The 27396-nt window shown below is 40.0% G+C and overlaps 1 protein-coding gene across 1 annotated transcript in view; it reads right to left on the reverse strand.

The window, feature by feature from the left end:
• Positions 1-15381: 15381 nt before the first annotated feature.
• LOC108678273 (RNA pseudouridylate synthase domain-containing protein 2) overlaps positions 15382-27396 on the reverse strand; it is a 120319-nt gene continuing 108304 nt past the window's right edge. Inside the window, exons 11-12 of the mRNA XM_018166645.2 lie at positions 18780-19084; positions 15382-18525 (exon numbers count right to left, since the gene is read on the reverse strand). Of these exons, the coding sequence (XP_018022134.1) occupies positions 18451-18525; positions 18780-19084 (380 nt within the window). The 3' untranslated portion in view covers positions 15382-18450. The remainder of the gene's footprint in view (positions 18526-18779; positions 19085-27396) is intronic.

The raw sequence follows: 27396 nt of genomic DNA on the forward strand, positions 1-27396 counted from the left end.
ATGAATACGAAACTTCCATGCAATTTAAAAAAAGGAAGCCGTTGCAGTTATCTTTCTCAAAGAAGATATTGATATTCTTAGACCGTAATTAAGCAAAGAGCTATCTCATTTATTAGAGACATAGCCCTCATTTCTGTACGTACATATTAATATGAAAGCGTATTTAATGTAAAAAAGTATCTGTAGTACGTACACATTCAAATGAAAGTGCCTTTAATGTAAAAAAAGTATTTGTAGTACGTATAAGTACACATTCAAATGAAAGCGTCTTTAATGTGAAAAAGTATCTGTCCTACGTACACTTTTAACTGAAAAGATATTTAATGTAAAAAAAGGTTTCCGTAGTACGTATACATATTCAAATGAAAGCGTATTTAACGTAAAAAAGTATCTATAATGAAAGATGAAACATTTTACCGATTAGCCATGCCAACATTTTGTAGATATGAAGCGGGTACGTAATTAGCTGGCCCGGGATCGCACTTCTAAGCGCTGGCGGGGAATATTCTGCGAAATTTTTTAATAAAAGTGTTATGTAATTAACTCGTATTGCATGGGAGCTCCACGACCAGGTGTGACTAAATTACTTATTTTATGTATGAGGACTATTGTTTTAGTTTGAATTAATGCTAAATGAGCATTTCTCTTCAACTTATATTCTTCATATAATGTGCATGTCTTGTAAATTATTTTAACTAATACGAAGTAATAGTAACTAACGAACTAACTAAACGGCAAAGTATTCACGTTAATTGTTTCACCATATGATCTAAGCAGGTCTTATATTTCTAAGCGGTCGTATTAGCCTACAAAAATTATTTGTGATTGCTGTAAAAGCATCCAATATAAGGACTGACTGAAAAACGGCGAGGCCGCTACACTGCAATTATCTTCTTTCTAGTTTTGAAAAACTTTAGCTCTGTGATTAAAGGTTCAGTAGTCCCTATATTGATTCTATTTCCTGAATTTAAAGAGAAACCTTCATTACATATTAAAATTCCAGTCACTACATAAATAAGAGTACATGCGAGAGGATGTTAACTAAAATACAACAGAGAGTAGCATGCTAAGTTGACGAAGTAGAATAAAAACATTAGCTAAGGAGAGAGAAAATTGCGGTATATTCAGGGAGCGTCGATTGATATTTACAAATAAATGTCCAGTCTGTGATGGGGTCGACCGAATAAATTTTTTTACGTATGCGCAGAGGAATAATGGTCCGTGATCTGCCTTGAATGTATGTGACGCGTCAAAGACGGTAGATTGTTGAATTCTTAACAACATAACTATACTATAAGAAGTGTCGGCGTTGAAAAAATAGGCCCATGGGCCAAATAATAATAAAATGATGTTTCAGCGTTTAGTAGGCCGTATGCCTGCCGCCGATTCTTAACATCACAGAACATTCACAGCATTTTGCGGTCTCGAACTCGCATTTTGCCGGCCTCCTCGCCGATTCTGACCAGAAACTGGCGCACAGAGCTGGGATCGAACCCGCGCCTCTCTGCGCCAATCCTGGTGCACTGTACTGCAACCACTGGGACACCCTGCCCATAATTCTTATAAAAGTGACGTAGTTGGGTCATTAGGAATCTGTTGCACCACTGGCTTGAAAAAGAACTAACTGAATAACATACGTGGTGAGGACTATAATAAACGAACACTTACGATCATTAGGGGTTGTGGATTTTTTCTTGGTCTGTGCTTTGAGGCTTGAGGAGAGATGCTTTCCAATCTACAATAACATGGAGCTTTCCTTGACAAACCAGCAAACTATAAGGAAATTAAAAAAAGTAGCAACCGTAACATGACAAGCATGCCCATAAACATGAAATAATAATATTCACAAATCCCTATTTGAAACATACACATTACATCTTACCGTTGCTAGGGACGCACTCCAACAAAAAAGAAAAACAAAGCCATCTTCGTCCCTGCATTATTCAGCCAAGTGATCATATAGGTCCATCCATTAGCCACAGTGAGAACAAGTTTTCTTAATAATCTTTATTGCCAAGCATGAACATAAGAACTCATGACAAACTGTTACTGAGATGGTCACTTGAATCAAGACTATTACTGAGACTCCTGAAATAAATAAACAAACAAGAATAAATATCTAGCAAAAAATCTACATGGACATAAATATTGATCATAATAAGAAGCACGAAATTTGAGCATTAAAATTGACACAAATATTTACACAAATTGCACACATGACAAACGATAGTAATCCTAGCATCCACTGTTTCCACTGTTCCTATTTACACGAGACGTACCTTACACATCGACGGCAACCACAAGACTAAACTAGGTTCCGCTATTCGGTTAAGGTCACGTCAAACTCTCTCTAAAACAAAATGAAAAATATACATCCTATCCAATCCCTTACACCGTAGCACCTTCTCCCTCTTCGGCTTTGCGCAATGCACACACAAATTTCAGACCATTATCCCTCCGCACTTTCCCCACCTGCGAGCAATCAACAGTTCTGGGCTTGAGAATATCGGTGTTTGCGACCAACATGTCGAAGTTGACGTTCAGATCACCCGTTTGTTGTTCTTGATAGTCATCCAGGTCGAAATCTTCCATCTCAGTACCATCTCTCAACGATGTCGACATCTTCAATCTTGATCTTGTAGAATTGAGAATTTGTGGTTTAAATTTTTCTCCAGCTTTACCTCCGTTGAGCTGAAGCTTCGTAGTTTAACGCTTATGGTGAAGCAGGGATGTTGAGACGACTATATCACTGTTAATGAGCTGCCGAAGAGCGTTCCCCTAATTAGCTGCGAGGACGAATGTTGCTGACGACAATTAAAATCGTGCAGCTGCTGGTACCAAGGACGCTACAACAGCTGATGATCACGTGGCCGAAAGATTTTGCACAGACACAGCACCTTCCTGCAGTCTGTGGCGTAATGTCCGAGGCGGCACTCGTCACGATCTTGACGAGGGGGATGATGGCAAGCCAGTATTCCATTATCTTTCGTTATCCTGTGACTGCTCTGCTCATGTCTGTGCGGGACACTAGTCTGGATGTCCCGCTTCACGTCCTGCGTTACCTCCTCATCGTGCGTTCACGTCACCTTCACCATTCTTTCATACATACATACCAATCACCAATTATTGAGGAACCTGGTCATCTTGCTAGTTCACGACGATGTTGGGTTCTTGAATTTGTTTTCATCTTCAGTGGACGTTGTAGTCGGTCGACTGGTTGCTGTGTGAGAACGTTATTTTCTACACTGATACTCACGGTCACGGCCTTCAGTTTGTTAGAACGTTGGTTATAGTTCAAGTTGCTTCCTCGATCACTATGTTGGCTTGTCGGTACATCTAAAGGCTGCGTAAAACTCGGAGCTTCACTCGACGAGGACGAATTTTCATTGAAAAAAAATCGAGACCGTGCATTGAGAAAATGTTCTATACTGATTCGTGACTTAGGAAACGCTTGATTCCCTGTACCTTGCAGGTTAGCAGAAAATTTACTAATCTAATCAAGGTTGTCACTGTGTTCTCTTCTTCTTGACGCCAAACCATCGTCAGCCACCTGTCTCATCGTTCACAGTCAGTCAATTTGGGCTTGGTTTCACTAAACTGTTGTGCACGCGCCAGTCACGGTCCAGTCCAATATTATTTTAGGCATTTCTATAGAATCATTCACACTAGCCGTGCTGCTAGGCATCTGCCATGCCAGTCACTGCGATCCGGCCACGATCAAGGCAAAAAGTATTTCGATCGGTACGTGACTGCTGCGTAGCCGACTTTTTTTTTTTTTTTGCCGTGTATATCAGATTGCCAGCTCAACACACTAGATTTTAGCAAATATTATAGATAAAAAGTATTCATACCAGGCACCATTTCAACACACCAAATTTGTTGAATCGGGCATAGAAATATATCAGTTACTAGCAACGTTTCGCGACTGGCATGGGCCGTGCTACGAAAGCAACTGCAGAGAGGACGGCCCGTGACTGAACAAATGAAAGCTTCTGGAGGAGAACGGTCCGCGACAGCAAATAACGGCAGTTCGGGTGAACCAAGACTTAATGCTCTGCGTCATGTCAGATAAACATCGAGTCGAGGATTATCTAATGCCCTTCAAATTTACTCTGAGCAAAATAAAAGCAACACACATTGAATGGAATAGTAAAAGTGACCAATAGTAAAAGACTGACAAAAAAACCTTCGAACCATTTTAAAACACAATCACTGGTCGGTTTAAAATCACAGCACCAATATGCCGCGGGTATAGTGGCAGCTACAGGTTCGGTGAATACGAAAACCCACGGTCACATTAAAAACTTTTATTGCAGGAATACCACATTGACACTTTTTCTATATATTTGGAACGAAACATAGGCTCACTTCCGTGAAAATTGATAAACAGGCGACGGTCATTTATACAGTTTACAGATGTAAGCTTCACGAGACACATGGCACCGCCCTCTAGTCTAAGTTCAAACTACTCCTCTCCTGTCCACCCCACACTCCACAATCTCTTAACTTGATTCGAACGCGGTTTTAAAAATTCCTACAATCACAATCCTCATTAACAACAAATCCACATTACATATAATCAGTAAAAGCCTTCATATAGTAAGTATTACCGCCGCCAAATGTTACATTTATAATGCTAAACGATTTCTCGTACAATGTGAACTAAGCACAGTGAACGGGCCACCACAAGTCTTGAAACCAATTATATATAAAAAACAGTAACTGGCTGGCAAGTTTTCGAGAATCAAAAGGAATTTAGTCTTAATGGGAGCGTCTTTCCCGAAATTTTGTAGATACTATGGTTTTTCAACGTGGATATATTAATAGGTATAAACAGCATTGCATTGGTAGACTGTACTACTGCACACTCATACAGGGTGCGCCACAGAAACTTACTTATTAGAAAGGTCAATAAAAACAAAAGTATTTCAGTTATTGTTTTAAATTTTTTTTAGTCGAGAAAACAGTATCCCAAATTTTTCTTCATACAGTTTTGAAAATTAAATCTCATAAATGACGGCCTCCATTGCGCATAAACTAATGAAGTCGCTTTTTTCATAATGGTTTCCACTCTATGCAGCATATCAATCGGTATTTTGGCAATGACGTCGCGAATGTTGTTATTGAGGTGTGCTATGGTCCGTGGTCGATCGACATAAACCAGAAATTTCAAATATCCCCATAAAAGAAATCGCATGGAGTCAAACCTGGAGAGCGTGGCGGCCATTGGAGATCGCCTCTGAGAGAGATGAGGCGGTCGGGGAAATGTTGTCGCAACAAATTAGTTGTCAACCAACATTTTACATGCATTTTGAGGGGCAACAAAATCGCGTTCAGTTAATTCTTGCACTACAGCAAATTTATTTGAGAAACTTTGAGAAACAAACTTGGGAACTTTCCCCTTCAGATGCACCCCCTCTCGCCCCTCTACCCGACCAACTAACCGCACAGTAATTTTTTCAAATAAGTAAGTTTCTGTGGCGCACCCCTACTGCACTATGTCACGGTAAATGTTTGTGGCTGTTGACTTTTGTATTTACACTAAATGGTCAGTTGAAAAAGTATGTAGCGTGGCAAATTTCTCGTAGTGAAGCATTTGTTGCCAAAACTTTCTGGTAATTTCACCGTGTCTCAACATCATTCATTTAATGAATATAATGAAAGAACTTCATTGCCATTTAGTAATAATCTTATCGCATCGGTCGAGACACTGGTATAGCGCTGCTGTGTGTCATTGTCCGAACCGATTTAAGAACATAAAATTACTGTCTCTAGGTATAGTTGCTGGCTCCATAGATAGATGATATGCGCAAGAATAACCTCGTGAATTATTTCTCCTCGTGCATCGCGTAAAGGACTCTTAAGGCTGACATCACAAGACTGCCAGTAACGTTCGTCAGGACTCAGGAGGGCCTAAAAAAGAGGGTTTATTGTGAATAAAATAGCGAAGATTACTATGTCGCGTTACTACTGGTTACCAATCCATAGTATCTCTAGTATAGAACATCAGAGACAGATGATATGAAATTATATGAAGCATGCAAAATTAAACGCGCAGCACAAGCCCAAATCTGTATCCTGAACATCATTTATGAATGCCTTCATGCATGGCGAACGTCAGGTCAGGCTTTGAAGTAAATTCATAACTTCTTAAGCAAAAATCAGTAATATGTTTATGTTGATAAATAACTCTATTAGTTGCCCGTAATTACGAGTAGTTGTACATTATAAGTCAGGAAGGCTCATATTTCTTCTCCGCGGACCAATAGCCAAGGACCCGCTTAATATGCAGCTCAAATATTAGAGTTTATTTCAGTAATTAGCCGCTATCAGCTTCCAATTACCTCAACTAAGCTCAGCAAACAGTCTTGATCATCTTAATGAAGTTTACGTGACTTGGGAAAATATAATCTACATTAATTTTGTATCTGGCGAGAACTTACGCTTGTTTGGAGGGCAGATATTTTCAAGCATCACCTGAAAATTCCCATTTGTTGACTAGCTATTGTTGTCAATAATTAAGAATTTTAAAGGGAAATTTATTTCTGGTAAAATTTAATTTCTCATTCAGCGTTTTCATATAAATCCATGATGTATGTAAGCGAACTTCAAGCTCTCATTTAATTAATGAGATTCCTTCTTGGTGCGAGAAAAAGTTTTTTTTTATCCTCCCGATGAAAAACATACACATTCACTTGCGCGCGTTTACACTGCATCTTATTCTGTCCATAAAGCTCATTTTAATTGCTCGTTGCAAGTTGAAGATTTTTTGTTCTTTATTTGCAACGATTAAATTACGCAGTAGCGCGATTCAAGTGCAGCACGTATTGCATTGAATGAAGTGATGGCCGCATTTTACAAACAAAAGTGACGAATTACGTGAACTGAACGTACCTGGAACGTAAAACTGATCTGACATCAAAAACCCAATTATTAACTTCAGAACGGGCGCTTTCTTTGCAACTCTTGACTTAGGCACTTCTCGCTCACGGCGATAATTTGCCTGCGTAATAAAATCGGCGGCTTCTTTACCCCTCGAGAAAACTGGCCGCGAGATGAACGGCTGAAGCTGTCGTATAAAATGCTTAGTTTATGCCTGGACCAGGACCATGTTTCGGGTCCCTGCCTCGCGACTGAAATGCTGTCAGGGCAACCGCATCGTTACTCCAGATTGTATCTATAATGTTCATAATTACGGGGAAGACACTGTGCATAAGGATTAGGGCACATAAGATTAAAAGAAATCTAATTTTAATGAAACCGAGAATATGCGTGTCTTACTTCGCAAAGTCACGCCACGGATTCTCACTTAAACGACGTGGGATGATTATATATAAACTGGGTATCACTCGCTTTCAATATTTGCATGTACTTTTATGCGAAAATTTTGTCATGGCTTCGTGTGCTCCTGATATTTGCTTAAATTTTATTATTTATGTAAGCTGGATTACAGGAAAGCTTTCACTCTGCAGCGATTGACTCTCATTACGCTAGCCTTGTTTGGAAGTCGAATGGAGGAAACGTACACTCATAGATGTTGATGAAAAATTTTCCAAATCCCTATGCACTTTTTCTCCTTGTGTAAGTCATCCTAACCCAGTTCAGTCCGGCAAAACGTCGTATCAGAGCTACGTTTAGAAAGTGTCAGTATGTGGACAGTATTACCCATTTATTTCCTGGGTGTAATCAGCGGTAACTGAAACAGCGGTAAGCGATGAGTTCTATTTTCATTAATAAGAATCTAAAGTTTAGATATGAATCATATGATATTATCAAACGAAATCCTTTTATATTTTGCATGGAAATGCGTAATTATAACTCATTCGTGCAAATGCAGCCGTAAGGAACACAAGCCTACCCTGGGTTAAGTGCGTGAAAGTTTCACTCATGGGTTAATCGTTGAAAATCGTTACTTATAACAAATAAACCATGAGTGTTACTACCTTGTAGAGGATAAAGTTTCAGAGCCACTTCCGGTTCTGAATACAGACATGAGAGTTGCGAACTCGTCTGGGGAATTACCGTCTTGGTAAATGCAGTATTATTATTCTTTAGCAACACCTCATATAGGTGACATAACTCACTCGCTGCACAGTCCACACAATGCACGGACATGGCTGCGTGGTCGATGTGGCGGGCAACGCTGGCACCCGGTTGACCAGGCTTGGGACCAGAAAACACTGTTTAATAAAATAAAAGAGTTTCAACTCACTCAGAATTCTTATCTAGATTAAAATGTGTTATATTCTAAATGAATGCGGAGGCAAAATTCTCGATTTTCACATAGCGTCCTTATTCACAAAGCCAAAAAAACCCATCGTAGTCTTTTTTTTAGGAGATAACGCGAAGGCTGAGAATGAAGCATTCCTCTGTGCCAGCTTGGGTGCTGGTATAAACATCCATAAAAACATGGCTGGGTAAAATTCCCTCGCATTAAAGTCGAAATTTCCAGTCTTCCTTTCTGTAGCGCAGAGGAAACTCTGAGGGAAGGAAGCAACTACGGATACATTAAAAAAAATTTTGGATTCCGGACAAGAACGAAGCTGGGGCAAGATGAGTGATCAGCTTTAATTGAGACGTGTAGTGTTTATTATTAAATGCAAGATTATATTTAATGAAATTATTAATAGAAATAATGTTTTAATGTAGCTTTTGAAGATACTAAAATCTTGTCGATCCTGCTGCTTTAAATTGATCTACATAACATAAGTGCTATTAATTCTATGTGTGTTTAGACTTTTAGGAAAAAAAGATATAATGACCACCATCAGCTAGCAAAATGTCGGCCATTAGCAACAAAAAAGCATGGGAGAGCGACGCCCAGATGCCTCAAAATTTTTTTTAAATATTTATACAGACGAGATATATTTTCAGGCTAAAAAGTATGCTGCTGCTGAAAACATACGATATGGAGTAGCCATCGAAAGCTTCAAGCTGTCAACCATTGGCCGAGCGTTGAATTTATGACCGCCGAATATACGATGTTTTCGGCAGCAGTCTACGGAGCTCAAGGTTTGCCCTGATAAAATGCTCCTCTTACAAACCCTTTGCAAGAATCCCTTGACTTGAAGTAAACTATCCCCAAGTGGGCGTAGATCTGGAAACTTTTCCCAGTTATCCCATCCGCTCGCTCCACATATACATATGCATAAGTTGCGCTTCTTCTTCTTGGAGAAGACGTGCCTCTAGACAAGAAGTAAAAGTGTGTGCAGCACGGCTAGCAGAAAAAAATATAACTCAGTACACACTGCAGTGAGTGACAGAGAGCGCATTTTCTCGTCGACGAAAACATGAAGTCACGGACGGACAGACAGACGGACAGACGGACGGACATGGCGAGCACAATAGTGCATTTTTTCCATAAATGAGAAAATGCGCTAAAAACAGAGCGCGGCCACAAAACTGGTTGTAGTTTATAATATAATAGTAATTTTAAGCAAGGTAATTATTTATGAGGACGTTTACGCTTCATTTTCACGGATTTGCGCAGAACTTAGAGGAGAGTCTCATTAGTTTTATAATCGTAGAATATTATCTACAATGAACAACACTCGAAGACATTTAGTGCTCTAATTTTTTTTAAACAATTTTATGGTACTGACATTGCATCTGGACATTAAAACACTGATTTTTCACTGGATTGGAGTAACTGCGGCGCACTAGAGTGCCATAGTTAACTCTACAGTGGGGGTGTGATTCACTCGGACACTCTAGAAGGGGGAGTTTCTTCACTCTTACTTTTCAGAGTAACTTTCTTCGCCGATGTTCAAAATACGCAACTATATGGATAATTAAAAACTCAATTTGACTACGCAGATTGATCTTAGTTTTGTATGCTTATTGTGGGCGCAGTTATTTTGTTCTCTCGCTTCCTCGTATTACCGGCACTTGGCCAATATCCTGGAGCCAATATTGGCTTGCGTTTCGGCTGCTATTTTCTTCTTACGCTTGCGATGTTCAGATCGATTATTGCTCTCCAGATTTGCAGAGATAAGGACGGGCTTGACTTTGAATAATCCAACCTATCGAAGAAACACTGTCAGTCACCGACACCGCTGGAGATTTATTTCATCTAATTTAGAAATTTCATCCGAGAAATTTCTTGCAGTTTTTCGTCTACAAATCTTTCTGGAAAATTATCGGCCATTTAATTTGAGTGATGAAAAATTGTAAAAGAAATATTCGTATTTCTGTTTTTTAATCTTGGCTGGTCAGGCGACAAAGTACATCATTTATTTTAGCGATCACAAGTCGCCTACCTTATACAACCGGCCATAAAGAGCAAACTTTATGAAATGAGCGCCGAAAGTCTCTGCTAACTATTGGCAAAAATAGAAAAAACTTGCCGGAAGGCCCTTCAGATTTGAGTTTACGGAGCCCAAGCTGCTGCATCTCCTTAAAAAGTAGAGCCAGTTTCTTGCAAGTGTGAGATTGAGAAACTTTCGCTTACAATCTCCTGCCAAACTCAAAAAGTGTCGTCAAAACATCGCCTCTACATCACCGCGCTGACGTTGCTTCAAGTAGAAGCTCATATTACAGTCATCACAAAAAGTAATTGGTTAAAAACACACACGACGTCAAAATTGAGTAATTATAGTAAATTTGTACTCATCTTAACTTGAATCCAAATATTTAAACGACTGTTTTATAAATGAATAATCCTGTAAATAATACATTCCTGGCCAACATGATATCTTTTTTAATGAACTACAGCGATTAAATGCGAGTGACTGGCGACTCGTACGTCATTAATTGAAGGTACGAGAAGCTTTGCTTTTTTGCAGGCTTTGAGTTCGTGCTTATAAAGTTCAGTCCCGCTGCCATCCTTTTGTTTCAAGTCAACCGAGCTTATATGAAGAGCTCGGAATATCATATTCTCATTGACTGGAAGTTCTTTGGCGATTACAAATTGCGAGAGTAGCTAATTCTTTAATGGTACCGAACCCGTTGATGGATGTGAATTCTTTAATGCTCTTTGAATTCTTTGACGAATGCGAATCCTTTGATGATCATCGAATGACTTTCAATCCTTGATGGTCTTCGAATCTGTTTGATGGATGATAATTATTTGAGTTTTTTTTCTAATTCTGTGATGATGGCGAATCCTTTGATGATTTTCGAATGTCTTGATGGGCGTTAATACTTGAGGGTCTATAAAATCCGTTTACGTATGTAAATATTTTGATCGCAGTGAATCCTTTGAGGGTGACGAATCCTTTGATGGTCGCTTATTCTGCAAGAAGCACAATTCTTTGAGGGTCGCCTATTAATTATTTGATGCTCGATCATCCTTGATGGCCTCCCAATCCTTTCATGGTCGCAAGTCTTTTGATGGCTGCGAATCCTTAGATGGCCGTGAATCCTATATGGTCCCAAATTTTGTTGATGGGCGCATTTTCCTTCAGTATTTGTTGCTGCGACACGCGCCGGATACGTGATGTGGAAGAGTGACGGAAGTTCGGGACTATAGCAGCGATCAGACTCTTCATCGGGGCTTGTATAGTCAGCTTCTGTTTGTTTTTGAATATAGTTACTTTACATGCCTCCAACGTAGAGATCGTGCCAGGATGACAATATCTATAGCTTTTAGATGGAAATGTAAAATGTAAATGTTGGCTTCAGGGCTGATTTGAGCGTTAATTTGCTGGTCTACGGCTGCGCACCCCCATCCATTCATATAGAAAAATTAGCGAGTGTGGTGATACATGGAATTGTAAGTAAAAGATTTCATATCTATCATCTTTACAATCATATTTTTAACTGAAATTTTGTACGACAGAGAGGAAGATACTCGGAGATCGACGGGAAAAAGAAGATCGTCGTGATTTTAATCCTTGAATTTTTATAAGGCAACTTCGGCGTGCTTGGTTAATGGGTAAAATTTAACGTGAAAATTCGAAGATATATTTCTGACTTCATGTTTCTTCATTGTTCTAAAACCCTGCTACACTCACCTTGTATCAGCACAAATATACTAGAATATTTCCCATATTAAACCAATCTGCAATAAAATCTCCCCTTGGTTTCGATGCAAATGCGGGGAAATCTCCCCGTATACTTTAGATTTATCTGCTGGAAATGTGCGCTTATACATTAATAAATCACAAGTAGATAATTTTTATATCGTCACTTGAACACGCATACTTCTTCAGGCTATCTATTCAAAATATGGTACATGAGCAGACGCATGTGATCTTTGTGAGAGTTTTGGACGACTCCGTCCACGGCCACGCTGATGCTCCGCCTTCAAATTATTCTCTCATGCCTGGGCCTAGACTTTAAAAAAAAAATTAAGAGATCGTATAAGTTCAGCAGCCAATCATTGACGGCCTTTCAAGCAAAATCCACCAATCGTAGACAAGAAAATTGAGCGTAAGTACTTACGTTCACTTAGCGAGTTTTGAAAGTATGGGGCCTGGAATCGAACTTAAGCCTCCTGGGCCCAAGCTGTGGGTACAAACATCGTTTTTTACTGCACACAGCTTGGATTGCAGTAGAAGGATGAAATGAAATGCAACATAGATTATTGTATAGTTTATTTGTGATGCTTTGCAAGTAACCGCAGAACCGGCCATTAACTTGTATATTCACGTTAACTATAAATACGTTCATGCTGTTGGTACAGGAGCTAAAACTGAAACCAAGATTTCTTTCCCTAGAGTCTTAGACCGATAGGATGAAATAAAAGTAATGGTTTTGATGATAAACCTAAATTTTATAGTACATGAAAACCGTGCCAAACTTGAAGTTTCTCGAACAAGAAGCGGTTGAAAAAGTAACACAAAAGTGCATGTCAGCGCACGCAATATTTAAATTATTGGATAATTATATATTTTTGCGTCGATATAAATGTTTTGGATACTTTTGTCAAACTTTTTCATGTATATGCCGCACAGTCAGCTTTAACTGACAGACATGCGATACAAAGTTCGAGTACAGAAGCCAACTAGTTTTTCAAAAAGTTGTTCCTCTTACGAACCATTTTGCTCCGTTGAGCCGGATTTTAATATTGGCTACAGATTTGATTCAGTACAATTCTAGAGTAAAAACGAGGCAGAAATATTATAGTTCAGATTCAATAATTTGGAAAGTGAATGTATCACTAAGACTCAGCTTGACCAAAAACAAAGTGGAGAACTTTATAGAACTAAAACTGCTTCTGCATCAGGCTCAAATGTATTTTATAGTAAGAAACAGCTTATAAACCTCACATCGTCAAGCGTTTGTTTTGGTTACATAATATTCAAGTTCACTTTACTTGGAGTTTTTGGTCGCAACATAAATTTATCTTCCTTTTCAACATCAATAATAGATTACTGAACGCTGGGAGGCCCATCCGTGATACTCGTATATGTTCGGCTATTTTTCCCAAATCCAGTTGTCGTGCAGGTCTAAGTTCCAAAACTCGTTATTTCTAGAGTAAAACTTCATTGAAATGAACTAAGATATTATAAGACAAGACATCAACAAAGGCATTTTTAATCCACAATAAATATTCATGTCCAGCATGACAACGTAAAAGCTACATCCATAAGCGTTCATAAATAAGTCAATGAGCGTCGCCTTCATGCATCAGTATGGGTAGAGATAAAACGCGCACTTACTATGACCAATCCGACTACAATGATTTCGTAGCATAATATTAGCAAAAAACCGTTCCAATTATTAATTCAAATTCCAAAGTAGAGCAAACGGCAACAACAATGAAATAGAAATGTTGGGGCAACTGACAGAGCATTCGATTTGCTTTAAGTGTTTTATCTACGACCAGCACAAAATCTTAGAATGCATGCTCTCGCGAGACTGAATTTCTCAATGAAAAATTAACTAACTTGAAGTTCAAGGTCTAAATGATTGAAATTTATATTAAAATTACATGTGAGATGGACGGAGAGGCAACGCACTATCTGCATTGTCACCGAGAGCTCTTTACCTATAAACTAAAATTAATAACCAATAATATTTTGCAAACTTGGGGAAAACTTTACAGCTAAATACTAAAATAATTTACAAACGACCCAATTTCATGCTTACACAAGTTGAAACCGGTAAATGAACGTCGGTAATATAGCAGTATTTTTGGAGTTTCAGATTAGAAATAAAGGTTTGCTATCTTAGTCGTCTTTTATTAGAGTGGCAATTAATGCATGCAATTCAGAATGTTCCGCTCACACAGTTGCACAAACCTAACATTTAAGTTAACGGCAGGATTATCTGAAATTAGATTAAGGTGCGTCTATCTCAAATATAGGACAGAATCACTGATGGGTTTACCAGCTGTTAACAGCTGACTCTTTACTTTGACTAGGAGAATAAATTGGAACAGCTGAGGGAAAAGGGCAAGGGTCGATCGAGGCAGGCAACCACTCATATCGGACTACATTTGGTTGTTATGAAGCAAGGGGTAACATGGTCAACAACGGTCTAGCGTCGCACTACTAAGATAGAACCGACACTTCTCATAGTAACTAAGGATAATTGTATACTCAATAGAATAACATATGAGCGCATTTACTGATGCATCAATCGTCGGCAGCATCTATCTTGCTATGATTCGAAAAAGAAGCACCGTCTATACAACAACCAAGACCTAGGTGGGTCTGTCTTACAACCAAGTCCTGTCAGGCCTGGGAGGGTCTGTCTTGCAACCAAGATCTAGCAGATCAATAGTGATCAGCTACTACCAGTGCCTATCATTCAGAAAATATTCACCGCCTGGTTTACAAACTTCCACGCGATAAATTTCTCCAATACAATCCAAATCACTTGTCATAATGCGCGCGGGTTACAATGTTGTCGTCCTCAATAATTCATGAGACTTGAGACTTCAGTTCGAATCACGAGATTGTTATGACGACTGTACGGATTGCGTTGTAAATTTTTGCGTGTTCGACATAAAATTGTCGAACACGCTGGTCGACTCTATGTTTAGCGTAAAAAACAGTGGATGACGTCGTGTTCAACGAAACAACGTTTTTATTGACATTTCCGACTCCAGATGCCCATACGAGGTGTTGCGAAAAACAAAATGTGCTGTTCTGTTTTAATCACGAAGACGCGTGTACTCTGAGCGCGAGGCGATTGTACAGGGTTATTCTATATGATGGACTCAAGTTAAAAAATTCGTTTTATTCAAGTGTGAATTTAAAGTGAACAATTTATACACCACTGAAAAGAAAAAGATTAAATTTTAAATATTCATAAATATCAGAAATGGCCCCCAACGGCATCTTGATATGCGAAACTTTTCGAAACAGTCACTTCCTGAGCGTTGGGTAGCTCAGTAACAGAAGATATGCTTTCTCTTTACCGTTTAGATGTTTGCCATGAAGCAAAAGGGGGACATATTGTAAATTTATGTTTATGTAAAAATGTATATTTCTCTTTACATTGGTGCATAAATTCTTAATTTTGAATTTGTACTTAAAGAAATACTAAATTATTAGATTGAGTCCATCATTCATAATAACCCTATATTGTGCAGAGTCAGATCAGAAGTAATTGTACAAGTAATTTATTAGTTAATTATGCTTTAATTTAGGTTTTTGAAGCATTTCGGCTCAATCTCATGTACATAACACTAACAAGCAGCTTTGTACTCGTCCAAAACTCACATTGCGAATTCTTTTAGGAATTGCACAATTAGTGTAACTAGATAATATTTACAGCATGCGTGAAACAAATAGTAGTAGAATAACATCATAAGAAAGTACATCAAGCCTGCAAGCAATTTCATTCTCTTTCATGTCTTCTGCGGTATTTAATGAATCTTCGTAGACTATACTTTAAGATTACCTCATAAAATATTCAACATGCTACTGGCATCTATCAGTTGATCAGAATTTTTCAACGGCACACCACACAACAAAAATTGTTGTGACATTGGCATCAAGGCGCATAAGTTCAGTAATAAGAACCACTATTATGAAATACAATACTCAGCGCCAGAACACATGACAAATGCCACTGTGTGACAATAATCGTTTCTGGCAGAAAACTACACTGAAGCTGTCGCAGCATCGTCAATAAAATTCGATATTTTTTGTTATTGACAAGTCTTGGTCGTTTTAAAAGGAGTACCGAAAAATCCTTTCTAAAAGTCGATATACTTTAACTAGTTTTTGTATGAATTCAATTAGGGTACAAAAACTGAGACTATAGGGATTTAAATATTTTCTAGAGCTCTACACGTCAATAAGTTACGCAGTATAACTAATATCATTATTCTCTTTATATCGCAAGTCCACCAAGAATTTAAAAGCAAATAAGATGTCATGTAAATTCATAATACACATCTTTAGTGAAAATGCTTTGGAAACCAGGATGGTGATACCGATGATGGAGCTGGTCTCTGAAACGTTTTAATTGGTGATATGAATTTACTTGACGTCTTCTTAGCTTTTTAAATTTTAAGTAGCGCAGTATTGTAGACAAGCCCTGCGTTGGTTCTTTTCGACGTTACTTAATGGACATCAATTGCTTGATATGACTCAGAGGAAGATCAGTGAAGGCTTGCCCAGTTTTGCGGCAAATATCTAACACTAACTCGTTACTTTCTTACACACCAGTTCGTTGGATCGACAATAAATCTAAGTCAGACAAGGCATACATTTTGAGATTTAATCCTCGTGCGGGTAATGAAAGCCGGGGTAATTCTCGAGCACCTGTTGTGCGGAGCTCCCAAGACTGCTTGGCATTAGACTTTCAGATGTAATCTTTGAGGCAATTTAGCCTCAAAAATGTCCGAGAGTTGAGTGAGGGGAGATAAAGCTCATGAAAATTTAACCCGCAAATCCCCGAGAACTGGTCCAATTTTTGTTTCGATAAAGTTTCAACTTAATTTTATTTTATCAAATTTAATAATTTTGATAAACAACAATATTATAGACAAAAATGTACCAAGTGATGAGGACGACGAAGTGTAAGATTTTGTATGGATCAATTTACAGGAAATAAAGAGCTGTATGGTCGTTAACTTCCGTCCCGTAAGAAAAATCTAACCAGTACTAATGAGAGACGCCCGTTAAGTGCTGCAATAATAATCCCTTCATTTCAGCATAATTCTAAACGATTCTATATTCAAAATTGTCATCAATAAATCCTATTAACAGAACACAAAAAACTGTTGAATAGACGCAACTCCTAGCAGCTCCCGAATGTCGAGGCTTAATATTTTTAAACTATAAAATCGCCGAACTTGAAGTCAAAATTCACTAAGTAGTTCAGACTAATATTATGACTACAGCGGCTATTGGTTATCATGTCTACGCTACCTACAGTCTACACTAGGTTCGTGGGAAAGCACTTGTATGTGAGCGATCCAGGTGCTTGTAGAAATACAATTCTCCTTGACTTCTCAAGCTTAAATTTCACTAATATACTTCACAACAAATTTGATATTCTGCTGTTATCAAACATCGAAACGAATAGAGCGGTTAAGTTAAAGGGTACGAAGATGATATAATTAAAACACATAAAGTTCTAGGAGCAGGGGAGGAATTATTCATACAATCAGAGAAATGAGTGAGATTTTTTTTAAATAGTGATGCATTTTATTGCCCAGGTGTTTGTCATCGTGGCCTAGTTTGGCCTTTCAGTGCTCTTTCTGCTCGTGCTGGGGGCGAGAAAATGTTTCTCCTCAATTTGGACAACATGACCCGTTAATTTTTCTGCCTTTTAAAGACTGCACTCGAGCAGTGTGATATTTGTTCAACTCTAAATTATGCAGAACACGACAGTAGGAAATAGAAGTCTTTCTCATTAACATGTGTTTATAGTTCAACACTGAGCACATGGCAGTTCAGACACATGGCTTACACGCGAAGTTCTTGTGCCGTCAAAATTACTTCCGTGAGAGAATTCTCGTTATTTTTTTTAGTTTATTTGAGGTAAATTCAAGAGGAAAATACTGCCAAGTCTCGAGATTGTACACGGAAACGTCGCTAGGGAGCAAGGGCAAGGTAAACGTGGAAAGCATAAATTGTTTAGAGCTTTTTACGTTACAGCTAATTCAACAATAACGACCAGATAACAATAACATTAAGTCGCTAGAAAATCTTAACAAGACAAAAAAGTCAATCTTGTCTCTATATTCAAAAGTCATAACACGAAATTGATAATGCCATACCAACCACAAAATCCTTACCGATCAAGCCAGCTGTCTTATCACTTTCATTGTTCAGCGACCATTGCTCGCTGCAGTAAATAAGTTAGAATAATACATCGAGTTGAAGTATATAAAAGTTCGCTACATTAAATGTTCCAAATAAAACTCATCACAAAAAACAGAACTGCTTATCATGCATTAGAGCTTAGGTAGTTTCTGCTGCTGTACACGCGCGGCTGACAGTACAGTTCGCGGCTGACAGTTCGCTGACAGCAAGACAGTAATATTCACAGTCACTTCACCTCGGTAAATGATCAGGAACTTTAAGGCATTTAATTTATTATTCAGTCATCTTCTGTTTCGACCCAGTCCGGGGCCGCCCAGTCTGGCATCTTCGTCTCAAAATGCCACCCCGGGCCCTGTAAATACGAGAAAAATATTCTTTCAGGGCTTGCGCTTCTCTCTTTGACTAGAAAAAAAATTTCTCGACTCAAAAATGAAATTTTGTAATATGTATACACTTATAAACAACTCGATCTAAAGCAGAATACAGTTTGGGTCAATAAGTCTTTTGACATACCTATTCAAAGAACTGCCTCATGAAATATTATTATACATTTTCAAACATACTTAATTATACGATATTACTTAGTAAGATTGGGTCATCACTCACACTATACTTGAGAGCGTGCAGAAACATGACGAGATCTTTAGGCTTGGGGTCTCTGTACCGAACTTTGCACTCGTAACAGTTCTTGTCGACCGTCTTAAGGCTCGGCTTGAAGGAGTAGTCGAAGCGGTTGTGCTCTATAACCCCAGTACCGGACGTCTTGTAGCCGTGGTTGCCGGTGTAGTAGTTGGTAGCTGAGCAGTTCTTACTTGGGTTGTACGGAGCTATGGTGCAGTTACCATTAGGACTTGCAGGAGACTGCAAGTCTTCAGCAAGTTTAGTGTTGTCAATACTCTTGTCCAGGCCACCTGAAGGATGGAATTGGAACTTGTGCAAGATAGGTAGTGGCAGGTAATAGGTAGTGGCAGGTAATAGGTAGTGGCAGGTAATAGGTCTGTCTCTTATACACATCTAGATGTGTATAAGAGACAGGTGCACTCGAGCAGTGTGATATTTGTTCAACTCTAAATTATGCAGAACACGACAGTAGGAAATAGAAGTCTTTCTCATTAACATGTGTTTATAGTTCAACACCTGTCTCTTATACACATCTAGATGTGTATAAGAGACAGGGTCTGCAATGTTAGTAATTATTGCGATGATAATCATTATTGTGGTGCACGTCTGCAATGTTAGTAATTATTGCGATGATAATCATTATTGTGGTGCACGTCTGCAATGTTAGTAATTATTGCGATGATAATCATTATTGTGGTGCACGTCTGCAATGTTAGTAATTATTGCGATGATAATCATTATTGTGGTGTACGCCTGCAATAATAATAAATATTGTGGTAAAGTCTGCAATGATAATCATTTCTGCGGTGAACGTAGAGCTAAGCTGCTATATCATCAAGTTTACGCAGATATTGAGAATATTACCCAAAACTATGATGTCACGAATAAATAATTTACCATAAAAACGATACCACAAATAATGACAACTAAAATATAATTGCACGTTGTGCGTTGTAATTATATAATAATATCGTAAAAAATAGTTAATTGAGATAATGGGCACGGTATAAAATAATAAAATTCGGGAAGCTGACATTACAATTTGCAAAAAATGTGTTCCGTGAGACAGAGCAGCGCGGTGTTAACCTGCTAGTTGATGCTAACAACAATTGCTGTAATTAGCCACGCATTAAATTGATTACAAACAATGCTGTAATTACGGGCAACTGAGGTCACGACTGCGAGTAATTTGCGTCATCAGCACTCAGAAGAATGAGTGAAACTTTGTCGAAATAGCAATGCATTTCATGCCGTTGTGTGGGTCAATTTAACCAAATTTGGTCAAACAAAATTGGTGTATTAGTCCGCTCTTTGCCCGTGATGCGGGTAAAGTAGTGCGTCACTATTCAGACAATATGATTCATTAATTTTCCTAAGTGAGCGGCCCGCGTCGACGATCACATGTCTCGGGACGCGGTATCCATGGCAACGGCGTCAGCGTTTCCATGGCAACAACAAATCAAAACACAGCGTCACACGACACCGCTGAGGCCAGCCAAATATGCAGTCATTTAGTCTGCTAACAATCTGAGTTTTAATGATGAATCCGAAGCTCTATGGGCATGCAAGACAATCAGCCCCATCATCCGCAGACTGATTTTTCAAACAATTGATGGTAGTTAAAAATAAAGATTTTTTTGTGAGTATTTTCATATTTTAATTTATTTTCAAAATCTCATCGAATGAGATGAAAATACAGATCATTAAAACGAAATATTTATTAACAGCGAAATAAATAGAGAACACTCAGTTGTATCTTTGTGGCTCGTGTGGCGGCAGCGGCTTGGTGGCGCGTGTGGCAGCAGAGGCTTGGTGGTGCGTGTGGCAGCAGAGGCTTGGTGGCGTGTGTGGCAGCAGAGGCTTGGTGGCGCGTGTGGCAGCAGAGGCTTGGTGGCGCGTGTGGCAGCAGTGGCTTGGTGGAGCGTGTGGCAGCAGTGGCTTGGTGGCGCGTGTGGCAGCAGTGGCTTGGTGGTGCGTGTGGCAGTGCCGTGGTGCGTGTGGCAGCAGTGGCGCATGTGGCAGTGCAGTGGCTCATGTGGCAGCAGTGGTGCGTGTGGCAGTGCAGTGGCGAGTGTTGCAGCGCAGTGGCGTGTGTGGCAGTGTAGTGGCTCATGTGGCAGCAGTGGTGCGTGTGGCAGTGCAGTGGCGCTGCAGCTCGGCATTGATTCCGTTCGTCGCAAGACGCGCACTGCGGACTGTGGGTGGAGGGGCGGGGAGACGTGACGTCCACCCCCCACCACGACACGGCGCACACTGCCTCCTATAAGCCACGCTCCCTTGTATATATACCCGAGTTTGACCGATATTCCATTTACGCTAATTAATCCTGTTTAAATTTTATGTCTTAATATTTCATACTGATAAAACATTATATTTCGTATTATTTTATACTAATAAAAGCCTGAATTAGTAGTTAAATGTTATAGTGACTTTTTTTTTTGCAGCGAGAGATCATGAGAAGTGAAAAAATGTCTAAAATTTAACTCGAACTCGAGATCAAACTCATGTGTTCGCTGCTCGTTTGCGCGCCAATTAGACTTATTATCTGCGCAAGTCTGAGACATATGCTGCCAAGGGAGAAAATTTTGCTTGTTTTTGATGTCAGTGCACGTGAAAATAACGCAATTTATTATTCAATAATATTGAAATAATTGCAAAGGTGCGAGTTTTCGGAACACGAATAGCTCCATTATCTGGATGAAGTGTCGAAAGCAGTGGCGACTAAGAAGAACACTATCCTGGTCTAATGCTACCAAGGTGAGCGCATTATCCTGGTCTAATGCTACCAAGGTGAGCGCATTATACTGGTCTAAGGATACCAAGGTGAGCGCATTATCCTGCTCTAAGGATAGCAAGGTGAGCGCATTATCCTGGTCTAAGGATAGCAAGGTGAGCGCATTATCCTGGTCTAAGGATAGCAAGGTGAGCGCATTATCCTGGTCTAATGCTACCAAGGTGAGCGCATTATCCTGGTCTAAGGATACCAAGGTGAGCGCATTATCCTGGTCTAAGGATAGCAAGGTGAGCGCATTATCCTGGTCTAATGCTACCAAGGTGAGCGCATTATCCTGGTCTAAGGATACCAAGGTGAGCGCATTATCCTGGTCTAAGGATACCAAGGTGAACGCATTATCCTGGTCTAAGGATACCAAGGAGAGCGCATTATCCTGGTCTAAGGATACCAAGGAGAGCGCATTATCCTGGTCTAAGGATACCAAGGTGAGCACATTATCCTGGTTTAAGGATACCAAGGTGAGCACATTATCCTGGCTGGAGGATACCTTGGCCCTCATCAGGAACGAGTGGCCGGCAGTAAATATCCGATTATTGATAATCGATGCCCCGACTGGGAAAACAATGGAATGCGTTTATTGCCTTCACGCTCGTGGCGTCAGAGTGCAACGGCAGCAAGAATGAGTCGTACACTCCTAATGAGGCATGCGTGGTACGTACAGAGTAAAGAATGCGCCGTACACTCCTAATGAGGCATGCGTGCCATGCGGACAGAGTGAAGAATGCGCCGTACACTCCTAATGAGGCATGCGTGCCATGCGGACAGAGTGAAGAATGCGCCGTATACTTCTAATGAGGCATGCCAGGTATGCGTACAGAGTGAAGAATGCGCCGTACACTCCTAATGACACCTGCGTGGCATGATTATGGACATTGCCAGTTGATATATTGTTTTTACTCTAGTTTGTGGGGCAGGTAATTAGTCTTAAAGCAATGTTTCGTGATTTAAAAAAATTACTGAGCTATAGTGACAAAAATCCCCGGTAAATTTCGCGGTTATGGTGCAAGATATTTAAATTCAATCAAATCTAAAATCGAGAAATTGAAAAATTAACATCAATTATTTTTTTGACTAAACTAGGTACATAAATCCAATAATATTTTTTTCGGCACTAATAGGAAATATGTCTAACAAAAAGTCACACGAGGAGAATTTCGATGCACATTCGTCCCCGGCGGGCGCTGTCACAAGGAAGGCTGTGCAGCAGACGGTATTGGCTGAGAAATGCACTAAGATGCACGACTCCCTAGAGGAGCTGATGCTTTCTGAGCTAAAGCGTATATCTGGAAATAACTGTTTTTGAGCTGAAGTGTTTGAGCTGAAGTGTGTCTGAGATGAAGTGTGTTTGAGATGAAGTGTGTCTGAGATGAAGTGTGTTTGAGATGAAGTGTGTTTGAGATGAAGTGTGTCTGAGATGAAGTGTGTTTGAGATGAAGTGTGTCTGAGATGAAGTGTGTTTGAGCTGAAGTGTGTCTGAGATGAAGTGTATCTGAGCTAAAATGTATCTGAGCTAAAGTGTATCTGAGCTAAAGTGTGTCTGAGCTGAAGTGTGTCTGAGCTGAAGTGTGTCTGAGCTAAAGTGTGTCTGAGCTGAAGTGTGTCTGAGCTGAAGTGTGTCTGAGCTAAAGTGTGTCTGAGCTGAAGTGTGTCTGAGCTAAAGTGTGTCTGAGCTGAAGTGTGTCTGAGCTAAAGTGTGTCTGAGCTAAAGTGTGTCTGAGCTGAAGTGTGTCTGAGCTGAAGTGTGTCTGAGCTGAAGTGTGTCTGAGCTGAAGTGTGTCTGAGCTAAAGTGTGAGTAGTTTGTCTCCGGAATTCATATGCTATAGCAAAGCATTAGTGAGCTGAACAGGAGACCGTGAGCGCGAGCAGCAAAAATTACACAAAAATGCGTGAGAATTTGTCCTAATATTGATGCACTTGTGTGGGTCATCTCAACCCATTTAACCTGACGCAAGGGCGTATCAGTTATACGTACATCAAGTGTCACTATTTGGACCATATGACCCGTTATTTTTTCTGAGTGTTTCGCCCAACAAACTTTCCGCCAGAGTAAGGCAAGCGGCAACGCATTTCTTCAGGCGCTCCTGTCCAAGGCAATGATTATTTTCAACTCAAAACTTGGCAGAGAAGACATGTTTTAAGACAGGTTTTAGACACGAATTTTAAGTTTAATATAGGAGCAGAAATCCATGGGAATGCCTCACCCAATTGGTTCAACGATGGCAAACTTGCACGAGATTCGTTCAATTTTGGTCTCTATTGTGCGGTTCTTTGGACGGTCGAGCGGAAGGAAGGAAGGTAGATAGTACAGCTCCAGGAAACACAAGTCACGAAAAATGAAGGAAATTCAAAGAAAGCTTTGCATTTACATGTGATTGAATGACTAGCAAAAAGGGACTGGATAACTAGTACAATGGGACTGGATGACTAGCACAATGGGACTGGATGACTAGCACAATGAGACTGGATGACTAGTACAATGGGATTGGATGACTAACACAAGTCAAGGGAAAGAAAGCAAAGCAAGGCAATTCTAGGGAAGCTTTAGATTTAAATGAGGCCACGAGCGCACCACACGAACATCACGCCCCGCAGAAATTACTTCGAAATTCTTTCAATTCAAATGCAGCTTAACTTAAATTATAGTATATATAGGACGTAGGAGAGAGAAGTACAGACTAGCACAGCATGAGTGCTACGTAATGCTACACACTGGCATGACTAGCACAGCATGAGTGCTACGTAATGCTACACACTGCATGACTAGCACAGCATCAGTGCTACGTAATGCTACACACTGGCATGACTAGCACAGCATCAGTGCTACGTAATGCTACACACTGCATGACATAGCACAGCATGAGTGCTACGTAATGCTACACACTGCATGACTAGCACAGCATGAGTGCTACGTAATGCTACACACTGGCATGACTTGCACAGCATCAGTGCTACGTAATGCTACACACTGCATGACTAGCACAGCATGAGTGCTACGTAATGCTACACACTGCATGACTAGCACAGCATGAGTGCTACGTAATGCTACACACTGCATGACTAGCAGACTAGCACAGCATCGATGCTGCGCATTGGCTGACTATAGCAAATCAGTGCGAATATTCCAGCCAAGAATAACCACATGCTGTGACCACAACGAATAATAAAATGAGAAATTTAAATTTAAAAAAGTAATTAATGCGAAAAATCAGGAGACACAATGCGCAATCAGCTTTGCGACTGAACGCTCCACAAACCCAAATTGCAGTTCACGCTCTTAACATCGCCATTAAAAAAAAGGCCCCAAGTTAAACAACTGCCCGGATTTCTGCAAAGTTCAATGGAAAGCTTCAAATTATTCTTCGGGAACGTCATTTACAGAGCGCAGAATACGAAATATCGGAAGCAGCTCGACCTGCCTCGTGGGTCTCGTAATGACGCGATTGAGAGCCGACAAATTAGCGCCATTCATCGACCGGTGAATGGGGACGTGATTCATCACAAGCTAGAGCTCTCAAAGGACAGAATTATCTTCCTAGAACACCCTTCAAACTTTACTAAAGATTTATATCTTTGTATTGCCTTCAAACGTCATCTTGATATTAATGGTCGAAAGATACATAAACATCACCGAACGGCCAAGAGTGAGGCGGGAGTCAAGAGAAAATATCTACTGAAGACATTCAGTAGCCTGTCTACTGAAAGTAGAAAGAAAGTAGTCTGTCTACTGAAAGTAGAAAGAAAGTAGTCTGTCTACTGAAAGTAGTCTGTCTACAAAAGGTCTACTGAAGACATAAATGCCTACTGAAGGCATACAGTACCCGGAGGTTTCAGATGATAAGTAAGGTTACTTCAAGAGCTCGGATCTGTTCATATATACATATATGACAGATCCGAGTAGGCATTTAGGTAAGAATAGCATTAACAACGATCAATGTATCTGTGCAAAAAAAAATTAATTTTCTCTGCGCTTCAGACAACTGAATTCGTCACATCTCTACGAGCATCGCTGCGTAGGAAAGATAAGAGCGATGTTGCGTTGTGGCAAACGTTTAGTGACCTGAGAATTGAGTCGGCAAAAAATGATGCAGTAAAATAAAAATATAAAAGAAAGTTTCAACGGTATTTGTGGAAGTGTGAAAATTATTCATAAGCTTTCAGAACTTCATGTTATACGAAGCTTACGATTAACAGTGAGCATAAACGGGCATAGTGTCCTGCAACTTTCCCTGGGCTTTATCACCAACTTTTCAATAGTTGTTCAACCAACATCCACCAAGCTGTGTCACTAACTCCGTAGCTAAACTCCAAACTTCACAATAAATTTGTAACCAACTTTTTCCGTAGCTTAACTGCGAACTTTCCCACGGTTGTGCCACCAACTTTAACCAAGCCAAACTTTCACGTTTCATAACTCCTTCGGTAACAACATGATGACTACACAACTGTTTTGATTGCGCCAGAGAGAGATATGGTTCAGTTTTGTGGATAAAATAGATAGTTACTGTTGAAGGCAGGTGACTTAAGTGGCAAAGTTATAGGCATTGACGGTATCTGTGTCACTATAACTTCCTCGTATCCTATAAGTTCCATCTTCCGCATAGTTATGCTATACTAACTTCCACACAGCTACGCCTCTAACTTTACTGGTATCGAGGCGTAGCTGGTATTACTGGTATGAGACTGCTACCTACGGTCGAAACCCTTTCAAAAGTAAATTCAGCGAGAATCAATATCTAATAGAATTATTTCGTAATAGAATAATTCCATTACGAAATGGGGGCGTATGAAGTCACATTCAATAAAGATCGTACTGTAATGAGGAAAATTACAGACAATAAATAGTTGGCCGACCTATACCAGCTGTCACATGGGTTTTTCGTGACATGTGGTCGAAAGTTAGCAAGGCAGTGGCTTCGGCAGTTAGCACGGTAGTTGGCACGGCAGTTATTACGGCAGTTAGCACGGCAGTTATTACGGCAGTTATTACGGCGGTTAGCACGGCAGTTGGCACGGCAGTTATTACGGCGGTTAGCACGGCAGTTATTACGGCAGTTATTACGGCGGTTAGCACGGCAGTTATTACGGCAGTTAGCACGGCAGTTGGCACGGCAGTTATTACGGCGGTTAGCACGGCAGTTATTACGGCAGTTAACAGTTAGCACGGCAGTTAGCACAGCAGTTAGCACAGCAGTTAGCACGGCAGTTAGCACAGCAGTTATGCACGGCAGTTAGCACGGCAGTTAGCACGGCAGTTAGCACGGGCTCAAGAGTTAGGCAATTACCGTGAGACGTTCGAATTTTGCGAGGGTCGGTGATTACTGGACCGGAACGGCCACCGCGAGGGCGTTGAGAGGTCCGCGGCTAATTAAACTGAGCCCGTGGAGCTAAGTTCAATTAATACTTTGCCTATCAAGAAACCTATAGAAACCTTACATAATATTGGGCAGCAGCGCGGATTGGCTACAAAAAAGATAATTATAAAGCTGAGCCACGCAAAGTCACGGATAAAAGTTTAAGACCTCAATGTTCAAAGTCTCGATGACCTCGGGAATGATAAAAGCAAGATTTCGCTAAGAGTTTATCATCAGCAGCACACTTAATTTTATTCGCGCAGCAAGGCCAGGTTCACACCATTTTGCTGGGCATTTGCCAATCTCGGCTCAGTCCAATGTTCTTTAATGTATTTCTATAGAAGCATTCACAACAGCCGGGCATATGTACCTTCCATGCCCATGGTGTGAATGCTTCCATGAAAAAATGCATTAAAGAATATTGGACATGAAGGTGACTGGCATATGCCTGGCACG

This window comes from Hyalella azteca, unplaced genomic scaffold (genome assembly GCF_000764305.2).
Source record: "Hyalella azteca isolate HAZT.00-mixed unplaced genomic scaffold, Hazt_2.0.2 contig14766, whole genome shotgun sequence".
Taxonomy (NCBI): domain Eukaryota; kingdom Metazoa; phylum Arthropoda; class Malacostraca; order Amphipoda; family Hyalellidae; genus Hyalella; species Hyalella azteca.